This window comes from Hipposideros armiger, unplaced genomic scaffold, assembly GCF_001890085.2.
Source record: "Hipposideros armiger isolate ML-2016 unplaced genomic scaffold, ASM189008v1 scaffold_66, whole genome shotgun sequence".
Taxonomy (NCBI): domain Eukaryota; kingdom Metazoa; phylum Chordata; class Mammalia; order Chiroptera; family Hipposideridae; genus Hipposideros; species Hipposideros armiger.
In genome coordinates, this window is record NW_017731416.1 from 1,322,815 (window position 1) to 1,337,905 (window position 15,091).

A 15,091-nucleotide genomic window follows, 5' to 3' on the forward strand; every position below is an offset into this window, starting at 1 on the left:
CGGGAGCAGCTCTGCTGGATGAGTGACCTTCAGGTCGAGTCCCTTTGGAGACATAAGGTCTCCGACCAAGATCAGAATGCATCCTCTCTCTCTTCACCCTTTAGTTCCCAGTAAAAACAAGATTTTTCTGCCAGAGCAGCAAGACAATCATTTCTTCTCTGGTGCACAAATATTTAATCAGATATTGGGACCACGTCCCAAGCCAGACCAAAGTCCCACCTGGACTCCCTGCTATAACCCCAGCTTCTCACTCCTCCCCATTTCAGGCCAGCCGGCCCGATGGGACACAGAGTGAAGACAGCGCTCAGTAATGCTGAACTCACTAATCCTTCCCAGGCTTATGGTGGGGTAGGGTTGGAATCAGGCAATGTCAGTGCTGGAAACTGGAGAAGGCTGAGATGCAGAGCCGGACAAGTAGCTGGAGAAACAGCCCAGGGCCGGAGGAGGGCTGGGGAGGGGTAGAGGGCATGCCGTGTGAGGATGGATGAGGGTGGCAAGAATCAGGAGTGGGGGGACGAAGAGGTTCCTACGAAATTTTGTGGGAGAAAGTGGAGAGGGAGATTAGAAACTAGTAAGAACTGAAAGGAAATTAAATATTTGCAGAGAAACGTATGTGGCATATATTTAGGCGGCGGGAAAGAAATTAAACATTTAAGAGAGAAGCAAAATGATCAAGTATTTGAAGAAAAATAAAGAATCGACTAAGAAACAATGAATATCACATATTTGGAAAGAAGGAAAAACTAAATATTTAGGCAAGAATCTAAAGGATTGAAATGGGTGATAACGAAGAAAATGGACTTTTTGAGGGAGAAGAAAGCAGTTCGGATAGCGAGGTGGCCCAAATGAAAATAAACATTGGGGCAGAAACGAAAATATCAAATATTGTCAATAAAGATGGAAACAGACCATTTGAGGAATGAAAAATAGACTGAATGGGGGAAGTTGAACAATACTATGTTTCAGGGAAGAAAAATAGCTTTAGTATTCGAGGGAGAAGAAAAAGGAAGGTATATGTAGGAGGTAGATGGGGACCCGTTTGCGGGAGAAGGCAATAATTTGGACTGGTTGAAAGAGGAAGAAAGAAAACGAATATTTGTTAAAACAAAAGAGGATCCGTATTAGGAGAGGCAAACAGATTTAACTTGGGGAAGAAGATAAACATCAGAAAAAGGGAAAGACTAATATTTCCAGGGGACAGGAAAGGAACTATTATGGAGAGAAGGCAGAGGTGGAATTATGGAAGGCAAGAAACGCTCTTCGGAGAGAAGGAAGCGCAGCGGAGGGCTGGGGGTGGGGAATGGAGGTGGAAGGGCCTCACCACCCTCCGCCGTTCTGACCCTTGTCCTGCCCCCTACCCCCAGGTCTGGTTCAAGAACCGGCGAGCCAAGTGGCGGAAGCGCGAGCGTAACCAGCAGCTGGACCTGTGCAAGGGCGGCTACGTGCCGCAGTTCAGCGGCCTGGTGCAGCCCTACGAGGACGTGTATGCCGCCGGCTACTCCTACAACAACTGGGCCGCCAAGAGCCTGGCGCCAGCGCCGCTCTCCACCAAGAGCTTCACCTTCTTCAACTCCATGAGCCCGCTGTCGTCACAGTCCATGTTCTCGGCACCCAGCTCCATCTCCTCCATGACCATGCCGTCAAGCATGGGCCCGGGCGCCGTGCCCGGCATGCCCAACTCGGGCCTCAACAACATCAACAACCTCACCGGCTCCTCGCTTAACTCGGCCATGTCCCCGGGCGCCTGCCCGTATGGCACACCAGCTTCGCCCTACAGCGTCTACCGGGACACGTGCAACTCGAGCCTAGCCAGCCTGCGGCTCAAGTCCAAGCAGCACTCGTCGTTCGGCTACGGCGGCCTGCAAGGCCCGGCTTCAGGCCTCAACGCCTGCCAGTACAACAGCTGACCGCCCGGCGGGGCCACGCGGGCCGCACGGCGCGGGGGCGGAGGACGCACGCGGGGCCTCGGTCGCCGCGCCCGGGCCTCGCGCCTGCGCAGCCCCCTCCTCCCCTCCTCCCTCCGGGTTGGTTTTGTGTTTGCTTTTCCGGACCCTACTCTGCCCTCTAAAACCAGACAAAACAAAAAGACGTCGGAGCGAAGTGCGGCGAAAATCGGATGAGTTGCAATTTCCCTCGGGATGGCGCGGGTGGTGTGTGCGCGCCCTCTCGGGCCTCGGCGGGCTACTCTGAGGAGGGGACGCAGCGCGGGAGGCGAGCGCCGAAGCGCGGTGGCGGGAGAGGACGCCCTCCTAGCCCGCGTTCCCGACGCTCTGGGCCCGGACTGTGCGGCCGCGCCCGTGAACTAGACGCGCGGAGCCCAGGAGCCTGGCCCCCGCCGAGCGTACCTTACTTAGCTCTATTCGGATCCGAGTTGGAGCGGGTGTTGGGCCGGGGATGATGGTGTCTAGCCCGGGACCGGGGACTCGCCGAGGAGCCCGTACAGGCCCCGGCGCGCCCCCAAGAGCCCTCGCTTACCTGGTGCCCGGGAATCCTATTTTAAGGCTTTGGAGCGGACGCGGCGTGAGGATGGGGGAGGGCTCGTCTCCGAGCACCCCAGCCCCCAGCCTCGTCGCAAGCCCAGGCCCTTTGCTTCGCTCCCGGGTTCGGAGGTGACCCCCTTGTCCCGGCGAAGAGCCCCCTCCTCACCGCCCGCCGCGCAAGAGTCGAGCCGGGAGAGCTCAGGGCGCGGCCAGGGCCCCGCGCCCAATTTGCACACCCGCTCTCCGGCCCGCGTCCCTGTTTACAGCGTCCCTGTGTATGTCGGACTGACTGTATAGAATTATAAATCTGTCTATATCGACTTGTCCATGTACGTCTATTAAAACCATAGTACGAGCGTGCTAACCACTGCCGAGCTCCGGACTGCTTCTTTCGGCCGAGGGGGGAGGTGGGTAGAAAGGGAACTGCGCCACCGAGGGCCCTATAGGAGAGAAGAGCCAAGTGGACCCCGCCAGGGCCCCTACCCCCACTTCCCTACTACCGTTCCTGACCTGTCAGCCCGGCTCCCTTGAGGACGCCGTCCGGCGCTCCGAGCTCTCTCTCCGCGCCGCCGGGCGCTCTCCCGCTGGCCCGCTCAGCCTCGGCGCTGTGCGCCGGCCGCCCTAGCCCGGACCTCCCCCCGCACACCCCCGCCCGCGCCCGCGGACTCTGCAGGCTTTTCCCAGGCTGGGTCTGCAGTGACCCTCCCGGCCGCGGCCCTCGTCAGCCGGGAGCCATGGGATGGGGCCGCTGAGAGCCTCTTTAGATCTGGGGTTGCCTTTTCTCCTGTGGGCCCGGTACCGCCAAGGTGGAGCCCTTCCCTGGCTACTCCAGGAGAATGGAGGGTGCTGGATCTGTCAGAGTGTATCCAGGGCCTCCTTCCACCTTTCCGCCCATCCTACCCAGGGGCATGTGGCTGTGCCATAGAAAGTGTCCACATAGAACTCACTTCTCACTTCCCTTCCATCCCAACTTATTGGAAGCTCCGGCTGCCTCCACTCTCCCCTGGATTTTGGAAACTACTGAACAAGACCAGCCTGTAAACTGCCTGTAAATTCTGCTTCCCTGAAGTCACTTCTAATGGCAAAACAAAATGTTTGCAGCTGCAGCTGGGGAGGAAGAAGGGGTTGGTAATTCTGCTTTAGAATCACCTTACAACAGAGATTGGCACTGCCCTGGAGCTGGACCCAGGCAAACCCTAGCTGGGAGTGGGGCACAGCCATGGGTTTAGTCATGAACTAATAGCTGGAGAGCCCTATGCACACATTCTAAAACCAGGTCAACACTGCCTCTGCGGTCAGGAATGTTGTCCCTATTATACAGATAGTGGAACTGAGGCTCCACCACAAGACGCAACTGGGCCAAGTTCACACAGAGTCAATAGTCTTTAGCTTCCAAAGCCATTTTTCCACTGGTCTTCTCACTTTCCGATGAGGCGTGAGGAAGGGTCCTTCTTGGAGGATGACCCAGCCTGATGCTGTAGGACTTGGAGTGTGGGTTTCTGAGAGGGACAGGGCCAGATACACAGGCTGGAGGAGGGAGGTGGGGGGAGGGAAGGCTGGGCAGGGGGCTGGAGCCAGACCACCCCTCCCCCAGCGGCTCCAGTCCAGAGCTCCCACCCCTCACTCTCTGGAAACATAAACACAATCACATCTGGACTCAGAGTGCCTCCCCCAGCCTCACACATCTGCCAAGGCCAAGGGGCCCTGGTCTCAGTTGAGGGCAGGAGGCAGGCGAGACCTAGAAGGAGCTGGGACTGGAGGGAAGTGGGAAGCAGAGAAGCTTCTCCTGAAAGTCAGGCCCAGCCCCAGGTGAGAGAGGGGCCAAAGAGGGGCTCTGGTGGAGACTTGGTGTGGCTGTGGGGCCACAGGCTAAACAGCTGCAGATGGGCGGAAGGGCAGAAGCAGTCCCAGAATGGCCCCATCATCCACCAAGCACCATGGCCAACAAGGTGAGTGTAAGACCCAGCCTTGGGCTCTACCCAGCTCTTCTGCCTCAGCCGTTATGTGGCTGGTACGGTAGACAGGACCCAACCTTTTCCAGCTGCGCCAGCAGCAGGACCATCTTGGGAGGGGGCCCTGAGGGATATACAGGGCTCTGAAAGCCAAGTCCTCTGAGAAAAGGCAGAAAGTCCTCCTCCTGCTCTGCCTGAAGACCAGGGAGGGGGTGTCATTCATTCAGCCAACGTCTACTGTGTTCCTGCCCTTGGTGCTAGGGATTGAGCAATGGAAAACAGACACAGTCCCTGCTCTCATGGACAAGTAAACAAACACGTGTATAATTACAAACTGGGCTGAGTGCTTCTGAAGAAAAAGTGCCGTGAGTAAAAAAATGCGAGTTCTGCTTTGAACAGGGTGGTCAGGGAAGGCTATTCTAGGAAGGCGGCTTCATCTGTCTTCAGTGGCAAGTGCTATCATTTATTGAGCCCGTTGGGGCTCCCGGGCCCTGTGCTAAGTATACACTCATGGATGAGCCCCTTGACTTGCACAACAACACTATGAGGAAGTGTCCCCATTATCCTTTCCCTGGTGAGGCCCCAAGGCTTAGAGACTTTGGGTCACTTGCCCAAGGTCACACAGCAGGAAATGATGGAGAGGATTCAAACCCGATCAGTGCCCACTCTACCTTCTTCACTGGGCTGCCCCATGCCAAGGACCATCGGCAACATGGAGGGGTTGACCTTGAAGAGATCATAATTCCTGCTAGCAACACATGACTAGCCCCTAGGAAATAGAAGAGCTGATGTGTTCTTACCTGGTACTGACAAAGTGACCCCCAAAGGGCTGCTGCAGGTTTAGAGAGGCCATGAATTAGGGAGAGGAGGGCAAGAGGCTGGTACCCAGCATTTGTCTGCGGGCACTGTGGGGCACCAAAGGAAAATGGGATTAGCCGCTGTGCACAAACCCTGAGTGTCTGGTCATTGAGAGAGAAGAACCAGTCACCTCCTCTAGTTTCATGGCCCCAGCCAGACTGCAGGCCTCCCTCAGGGCCACCGTATCCATCACAGCTGGAAGATCTGCCTCGGAGCAGGCGTTGCCCAGGGAGTCCAGGCCTGTGCTGCTCTTCAGCTCCCTGTCACATAGCAGCAGGCACTCAGTCGCCAAGGGGGCCAGTCTGGGAAATGGGAGTGAGGGTGGTTTTATGCCCACTGACCTCCCCATTTCCTGGGCCAGTCACTTGGCTCTGATAGCGACAGGAACCTCTGCTGTGTTCTTTGAGAGCAAGGGTTTGAGCTCGGGCTCCACCTGAGTTGCCTTGGGCAAGCGACTTAACCTCTCTGAGCCTCTGTTTTCTCTTTCTTAAAACGGAATAACAACCATCACTTCACATATTTGTTGAAAGGATTAAATGAGATAGTGCTCTTAAAATGTGTTAATTGGGGTACTGGCACATAGTAAGTGCTCAATAAATGGTTACTATTGATGGTATTGTTGTTAAGTGTCATTTGGGGCCCAACTTCATTGTTCCTCCAGCTTTGCGGGGTATCATGAATGTGAGTCATAATTGACAGTCCTGCTGACACTGACTTCCCCACCCCAACCTACCTTCCCCCCATGCCCATCCCCTCCATCCTACATTTGGGCCCTCAGTAACCCAGCCTGTTGTCCCTCAGTCCAGTCTTCCCATCGCCCTCCGTGGGCCAGGCCCTGGGAGACCCAGAGGAGCCAGGCCCAATCCTGCTGTCCACTGGGCCTGGGGTGAGGCAGATAGGCAGACAGTACTCTTGAGAGATGAGTGTGGGAGCAGAGGGGGCACTCACACCAGCATTCTCCTCTAAGGGCTCCCTGTAACATGGGATGAAGATGCCTAAACACTTCTTTTTATGTTATATCATTTCCTCAATAGCTAACATCAGGACCTCACTGAGCACCAGGCCCCGTGCGAGCACTTTATAAGAATTCAGCATTCACCCCTGGCAGGAGGGAGGGGTGTGTTAGTCTACACTGGACAAAATGGAAGCTAACCAAGATGGCAGTTAATGAGGGAAAGAGTCAGAACCTGCACTCAGGGCCTCTGGCCAGGCCCACACTCCAATCCACTACACTATTACTATACACTCTTCTGAGGAGAATCACATTTGTACTGGGGGCAGGGGATTAAACAATTATAATTCATATCAACAGGCAGGCTCGGTTGGGCTCTGGGAGAGAGAATGCAAAGGCACCAGGCCCCAAGTTTTGCTTCACCAAGCTCACTCAGTTGTGTGAGAGAGCATCAGGGGGAATGGGTGACAGTGGGGACTGAGGAAGCCCTGAAGTGGAGGTGGGGGGGGGCACAGAGAAGCTTTCTGGTGAAGGCAGGGCCCTGGACTATTAACCATTAAATCCAAACTCCCGTCTCATTCAGTATTACAAGCATTTCTTTTCCTAGATGAGTGCTTTCAGTCTGCCTCCCTCTGGAAGCCCTCCCAGGCTTCCTCCCAGCCTACCTCCTTGCCCCTCTCACCACAGGAACCCCACTCTTCACACTACTGCGTTGCCTTTGCAGGGCCCTGGACCTTGCCTCCCAGTTGGCTGGTGTAGCCCAGAGCAGGTGTTGTCCAGTATCAAGTGGCTGCAGGGCACTCAGGAGAGGCAGTCACCAGAGCCCAGCCAGGCTGGAGGGGCTGTGATCCCATGAATCAGGGTGTTACAGATGAGCAGGTCAAGGTGCAGGAAGCTGCATTTGGACCAAGGTGGAGGCGAGGGCAGGATGGCCTGAATGGAGGACAAAAGCTGTCCTGGTCACATGACCGAATGTCTCACTCTGCTCCATCCTCTGCTGTGCACTGTACCTGTTTTATTTCTCTTATTAGCCTCATTTTATAGATGAGGAAGCTGAGGCTAAAGGACGGTATGTAATCTGTCCAAAGGCAGCTTTAGGGACTCGGATCCAAGCCTATCTGACTGCAGAGCCTGTGGCTTAACTGCTGTGAGCACTGCCTCCTGGAGGCGGGGCACTGGCAGCTGGGCAGGGTCGCTGCTGTCACAGAAAGCCAGGATATTGAGGCAATGGGATGCAGACAGCAGCACTTGGAGAAGTGTCTGCACACACTTGGTGCTCAATAAATATTTGCTGAATAAAAGTATTGAGGAGGTGCCTTCCCTTACCCTTCACTCCACAAAATATATCTTGGCCCTTTCTCCCTCTCCCCACTCCCTTCTCTCCTCTCTCTTGCTTCTTTCCTTCCTCCACTCACTCCTCTCCCAGTGCAGTCATTTCTTAGCACTGCTTTTGAAAGCATGTCTGAACAACAAAAAACAAACAACCTAATTCAAAAATGGGCAAAGGACTGGAATAGACATTTCTCCCAAGAAGATACACAAATGGCCAACAAGCACATGAAAGGCTGCGCAAGGGCCGGCCGAGTGGCTCAGTTGGTTAAGAGCTCGCACAAGAGCTCTGAGCAACAGCGGTTCGAGTCCTGGCCCGAGCTGAGCTGCCGTTTAGCTGCCAACAGGTGGCAGGATGGCTCAGCTAGAAAAAAAAAAACAAAAGATGCTCAACATCACTAGTCATTAGGGAAATGCAAATCAAACCACAATGAGATACCACTCACATCCGTTAGGATGGCTGTTATAAAAAACAAACAAACAGAAAATAACAAGTGTTGGCAAGGATGTGGAGAAACTGGAACCCCTGTGCATTGCTGGAAAAATGTAAAATGCTGCAGCCACTGTGGAGAACAGTATGGCAATTGCTAAAAAAAAAAATTAAACATAGAATGACTACATGACCCAAAAATCCACTTCTGGGTATGTACCCCAAAGAAACAAAGGCAGGGACTCCATCAGATATTTGCACTCCCATGCTCACAGCAGCATGATTCACAATAGTCGAAAGGTGGCAACAAACCAAGTGTCCATCAACAGATGAATAAACAAAATGTGGAATACACATACAGTGGAATAGTACTCAGTCTTAAAACAAAGAAATCGTGACCCATGCTACAACATGGATGAACCTTGAAGACATTATACTAAGTGAATTTATATAAGGTACCACTTACAGAAGGTAACTAGAGTAGGCAAATTCAAACAGACGGGAAATAGGATGGTGGTGGCCAGGGGCAGGGACGACCGAGGGATGGGTCATTCTGAGATGCTGACAAATTTCTGGAGATGGATGGTGGTGATGGTTGCACAGCAACATGAATGTACTTAATGCCACTGAGCTATACACTTTAAAAAGGTTAAAAAGGAAAATCTTATGTTATGGGTATTTTACTACAACTTTTTTATTTTAAGTGTATCTGTGTTTATGCCCCTACCTTATCCAGAGAGGTACTCAGAGGCTGGTGCCCACGATGCTCAGGGGCTGAGCCCGCCACCAGAGCTGGTCTGCTGCTTATTGGAAAACCTCTCCCTGCAGCTCTCTTCAACTGGCAGCCCCTCTGAGGCCCCAGGGACAGCTGACTCCCCACGTGGCCCTCACCCCATCTCCATACCTCTGTGCAGTATAGCAGTGGGGCCCCACTAAGGACATTTCCTCTACTGAGTGCCTACTATGTGGCCAACAGAGAGCAACAGGGGCAGATGACTTTTTTTCCATAAGTTTAGCTGAAAACGAAATAATAGGTTTGCCAATGCCTTTTTTCTTTACTGAGCTTCTCTGTAAAAAAGAAAACAAAAAAACAAAAACTAAACAAAGCAGGCTGCAAAACAGAATATAAGTGTGGTACCATTTTTGTTCTTATATAGCCACAAAGAGATTTCTGGATATGCACAAAGTGTTAATACCAGTGGGAAACGAGTTTTATTTTCATTTGTCCTTTCCAAGTTTTTGGCACTGAGCACATATTACTTTTGTAATGATGAAATAAAACAATGTTAGTTTAAAATACAAAGACCTGTGATCTGCAGGACAGGGAGTGGCCTTCTGCCCGAAGGTCCCTGTCCTCACCCCAGAGGTTAGTCATCACCTACCTGGGATGATGTGTCAACCCCCGGGATTCAGCCTCATTTGGGGACAGGCCAATGTGACAGGTGTCAAGTAAACCTTTACAGATTTTTACAGAAGTGAAAATTTTGTTTTCAAATACATTCGTTTTAAAACACATGTCAAATTAGTAGGTGCCAAGAGGAATGTTCCGAGAGGATAATTTGTAATGATCCTTTATTGCTAAGCAAAGAGGGTCAGAGTTTACAAACAGCTGTCATAAGTGGGGAGTCCATCCCTCTCCCGCGTTCCCTCGCTGCTCTTCCCAATCCTTCAACTCGGCAACCTCTTTGCACTCCTACCTTACACACACACACACACACACACACACACACACACACACACGCAGTATGCCTGCCAGCTAGCATGATCATGGAATCTTTATTAAAGAGGTCCAAATTACCAAGGTTTTACTATACTACTAAAAATAGTCATGCTTACTTAGCTTTACTTAGTGTTTAATAAGCACACCATTTCTAATTTTTCTGCCTGAGTAAACTGAAACATCATTCCAGAAATACATTTTTACCGAAACAGGAAGGCTTCGTTTTCTCCTCTTTGTTCATGTGCCGGTCTCCCTCTTTTCCGTCTTCTTCCTCTCCTCCTCTCTCCATCCCCAAGTGTCCCCATCGGCTCCCCACCTCTACCCCTTTTTACATTTCAAAACACAAAGGGGTAAGGAATGGTAATTTGGACTTGGCTTTCACACAAAATGGACCAATTTTTTTAAGTGTTGGTAATTTGTCCTGAAAATGGATATGGGGAGTTGGGCTGGCAGGGCTTTGAAGAGTGGGGTTTTATGAGTGGAAAATGAGGCCTGGGTGTGTGGGAATGTGCTCCGTGCCTCCCCTCCGTGCCTGGAACAGTGCAGGCACGTGTGATGATCACAGCTAATAGCACCATTATTGCTATTATCACATTACATTATTATTATGCATCAGAATCAGACAGAGCATATTAACCCATTTAATTGAACCAAGGGCTTAACGTCCCAGTGACTTCACGGAAAGTGCTTGGCAAACCCTCCAAGACATTGCAGCCATAAAGCACCAGCCACGGTGCCGCTTGCCAGGCTGTGGCAGGGCCGGCAAGGGTTTCCCAAAATGGTTCCAGCCTGTGGCCTCTCTGGGCGCTTTCCAGGACATGCTGGGATGAAGGCTTATTCCTACCCTTACTCCAGCCTTTTCATGCACACACCTCTCTCTCCCTTTGTGGAAATCTGATAAAATAAAGGATATATTTAAACAAAAGACACACAGGACCCCGCCTCCACCCCCTAAGCTGGCACTCCTATTGAGTGACCGAGGCTGGTACTGGGTACCGACCCCCACAATTCGTGGTGGACCTCTGGCTTCCCCTGAGCTTGGTGCCCACTCCTCCAGTGTTGACTCTCCCAAAGTCCAGAGCCCAGGATGGGGCCACTGAGGCCACCCCTAGCAGCCCCCAGGCTCACAGAGACTGGCCCGGCCCACTGAGGCAAGGAAATCCACTGAGCCGGGGCTGGTAGAGGTGCTGGCAGAGGCCAGGGCTGCCCTGATCTAGCCCCTGGGCTGGGCTCCTCCCTGGGGCATGGCCTGACCCCCCAGAGCCATGAGAAACAAGAAGGCTTGGTTTTCCACTGTCAGATGGCACTGGACCCGCCTGCCGGCCCTCAGAGCTTGCTGTCAGGGTTTGAAGGAATGCTGGAAGTGACCATACATAAGGCTTTCAAGTGGACTGTTGCTTCAAAGACACAAAGCTGTCCGTGACCACCTCACTGACTCTGGGTAGGGAAGCTCTTGCTTGGTCAATGTGCCCCTGTAGGCTGGAGCCCAGGGAAATCTCTCCCTTTATTTCCTTAGGGATAATGGTGCTCCCAAGGCCCCCCCAGGGATGCTGCACTGCCCCGATCCTCCATGGGGCCAGGAGCTACCACTTGAGTGAGATGGTATCACCTTCCCGCCCTGAAGCCCACCTCCACTGGTCTTGGGGCAGCAAGGCACAGGCAGGCCTGGCCTCAGACCAGCCCAGCCGCCGTCTGGGGGTGAGAGCCCGAGACAAGTAGACCACAGGTTAAAAGGGGCTTTGGAGTTAGAGCCAGGGTTCAACTCACAGTGCTACCACCGACTACCATATAACCTCTCTAAGCCTCAGTTTACTCATCTGTAAAACAGGGCCACATGTGAAAATGTATGTACAGTGTTTGGCACTGTGCCTATCATATAAGAGCCTTAAGGGCTGGCCAAGTGGCACGTTGGTTAAGAGTTGGCTTGGGACGCCAGCTCTGAGCAGCAGGGCCTTGGTTCAGATCCCACATTAGGGCCAGTGACGCTGCGCCCCCTACAGCTAAGATGGTGAACAACAGCTCGATCTGGAGCTGGGCTGCCATGAGTCGCCAGCAATGGTGTTGGCTGCAGTGGGGCTGGCCGGCAGCGGATGTACGCTTTCCTGAGCTGCCAACCAATGGCCAGTGAGTGACTGCCTCACTCAGGAAGAGCGCAATGATAATACCAACGTGGGCCAGTGAAGCGACACCCTCTACAACTAGACTGAAGAACAAAAAGGACAGCAACTTGTCTGTTCCCTTCCTCGAGTCCCCAATGTTGTTCCCCTCCCCCAATTCTCCAATAAAAATCTTAAAAAAAAAAAGCCTTAAAATAACTCCTGGGTCTCTCTGCCCACTTTTTCCCTCTGCCATTAGGACTGTAAAGCTGGCATATCTCTCAGGCAGTCCATCATTGCCATCCAGAAGTGAGGGCATGACTGCTCAGTCCACGGCTCTACCCCACTGGTGCTGTGAGAAGAAATATCTACGTGTGGAGGAGTTAAGGTCTGGTTTAAGGTCAGGTATGAAAGGTCATGGGTGAAAGTATGGGAAAGGAGAAATCAAGGCTAACTGTAGCAATCCGGAAAGGCTTCCTGTTAAAGGGGGCCCGGTGTGGAGCCTTGAAAGGCAGGTAGGATTGGAACAGGTGCACAGGAATGCAGGTGAGACTGCACCAGGCAAAGGGGAACCCGTGGAGATAGGGGGAGAGGAAGAGACAGAAGAGGAGAACCATAAGTGCTCAGCGAGGCAGCAGGAGTCAGATCTGGCCAGGTCACTCCCTGCTTCCAGCTGCCCCGCTGCGCCCTTCAGGTCCTCAGGATCTTGCTCCAATCTACTTCCACGGTCGCCCACCCCCACCCCCCAGTGCAGGCTGCAGCTACACCCTACGCCCGCCGCAAGCTCCCGCCATCTTTCCTTTATGCATGTGGTTCTTTCTGCCTGGAATGCCCTTCCACTCTCCACAGGTATGGTATGGTACACACACACACACACGCGCACACACACACACACGCACGCACACACGCACACACACGCACACACGCACACATGCACACACGCGCGCATGTGCGCAGCTTGACATTTTTTTCAAGGTGAAAATTGCATTGTTTTTCCTGATTATAAAATACATATTCACTCTTTAAGTTAAAAAAGTTCAGAAAAGTATGAGGACAAAAGTCAAAACCACCAAGCCACTATTAATCCGATTATCCTTGCAGACATCCCTCAGCATACGTGCATGTGTATGTACACATACATTACAGAGGCTCACTCACTATTACGTAAAGAGGATCATATCACTTGTTGCTCTAGAAGCCACTTTTTTCACTCAATATAATGTCAAGAACATCTATTCTTATCAACAGATCACTATTTTTAAGTACTATTTTAAGTGTATTTTTATGTACTATTTTTATGTATGGATTCAGAGTAATTTAACAAGTTTCCTCACCAATGGGCATTTAGGCAATCCTGTTTCCTTTTGTTGTATTCCGATTACAACAGGCCAAAATAAACATCCTTATCCATGGGTCTCTGTGTTTTTGTCATGTGGCTCCTTAGGATAATTTCAAGCAGAACCGCTGGGCCATAGGAACATACCTAACATCTAATCCGCATTGCCTGTGAAGGCCACACCTATTTGCACAGCCAAAGCAGACAAGGGTGTCCATTCTCCAGACCCCGGCCAACACTAGTCTTTGTCTATCACCTTTGCCACCTGAAAGAGAAAGAAATTTCTCACTGCCACTTCATGTGGGTGGTTTTATTTATTTGCCCCCTTTTTTTAAAAAAATACATATGGTGTCGTTATGTACAGTTCTGCAACTGGCTTTTTCCACCTGACAATTCTTTCACTCGTTTTCTGCTTGCTCATTCAAGGGTCAGATAAAAATCCATTGACTCAGGCCAATGGCCTCCCAAAGCACCACCTCTAGATGCCCACAGCTTCTACCCTTGCGGATGAGTTATCAGTGGGTGCAGGAGCAGGCAGAGGGTCAGAAAGGACTATAATGTCACCAGCCAAGAGGCCAACTGTCTGGGCATGGGGATGGCTATTCACTGCACCCACAAGGCTGGTCAGTGCGTTCTGCTAGCTCAGCACATTCCATCTGCTGGCCAAGCACCCATGTGGGCCTGCTTTACTGAAATACAGGGAAGGGGAACATCTAAGCCAAACTCCTCTTCTGCCCAGGCTGTAATTCCCTGATTAGGCACCATAGCCATCACCCCATCTGCGCACTCTGATTGCTTCCTGCTGTCCTCTGCCTCCCTGGAGCTCCCAAGGGCTCCCAGGGCCAAGCTGGGGACCACTGGGCCAGCAGACTTCACAGCCTCCACTAGGCAATGAGAAGGTGCCAGGAAGCTGGCAAACCGAGACTACACTCCCTCCTCCCAGAGTCAGGCCCTGCTCAGAAAGGAATCATTGCTCGATGTTTAAAGTTCAGAAGAGAGCTCTGATATGAAAGAACAAGGTTGCTGTGAGGCAGCAGAGCAGAGGGGCACATGTGTGGCCCGCATTCAAATACTGGCTCTGCCCTTTAATGACAATCTTGGCCAAGTGACAGTCTCTCTGAGTGCCTGCTTACCCACCTATAAGAGGGGAATAACAATTCCTTAGAAGATTGTTGCACAGCATTATAGCACAGTGGTAAAACAGCCAGACATGCTTGGTTGTGAATCCTGGTTTCCCCTTAGTTGTACAACCTTGGGTAGGTTACATTATCTCTTTGAACCTCAGTATTACCACCTGTTTAATGGGAATAATGAAAATACCAGAGGTTTTTTTGAATCTCAGACGTGAGATTCACATCATGTATGTGGGAAGTATCATCAACAGAAATACTGATGAAACAGCAGGTGTTATTTCCATGGTCAACGAAGACGACAGCTATACCTCTGGGGCCTGGGCCTGAGCTCTGCTTGGACTCCTCCTTTTCTTATCCAGCGGCAAGTTTTGAAAAGGTCTTTTCATCTCAGGCCCAATCCCAGGCATCAAGTTTCCACCGGTGAAGAGGGGAGTTAAGGGCCAGTTGTGCTCACAGGATGCTGAATTGTGGGGCAGAGGGGCGCCCTGCTGTGAGAATTTCATTGTCCCTTCACCAGCTTACAAAGGTCCCGGGGTCAATCCCCAGTTTCCCAAGTGTTTTAGGACAGACTCTTCACCCCCTCTGGCTTCTTCACACTACCCTTTGAGACTTCATTTGGCAAAAAGCCAGTCACCGGCCGGCCGAGTGGCGTGATGGTTAAGAATTGGTTTGGAAAAAATCCCAAGACATTAATCCAAAAAAATATATGTACCCCTATGTTCATTGCAGCGTTATTCACAATAGCTAAGACTTGGAAACAACCAAAATGCCCATCGGTAGATGACTGGATTAAGAAACTTTGGTA

At 51.8% G+C, this 15,091-nt stretch overlaps 1 protein-coding gene across 2 annotated transcripts in view; it reads left to right on the plus strand.

The window, feature by feature from the left end:
• The window catches only part of PITX1 (paired like homeodomain 1), a 6,170-nt gene extending 4,100 nt beyond the window's left edge, over positions 1-2,070 (plus strand). The window contains exon 4 of one of the 2 annotated variants that reach the window (XM_019642179.1): positions 1,365-2,065. In XM_019642179.1, the coding sequence (XP_019497724.1) occupies positions 1,365-1,907 (543 nt within the window). In that variant the 3' untranslated portion in view covers positions 1,908-2,065. Of the gene's footprint in view, positions 1-1,364 lie in introns of both variants that reach the window. The other variant, XM_019642178.1, reaches the window with a different exon arrangement.
• Positions 2,071-15,091: the final 13,021 nt, after the last annotated feature.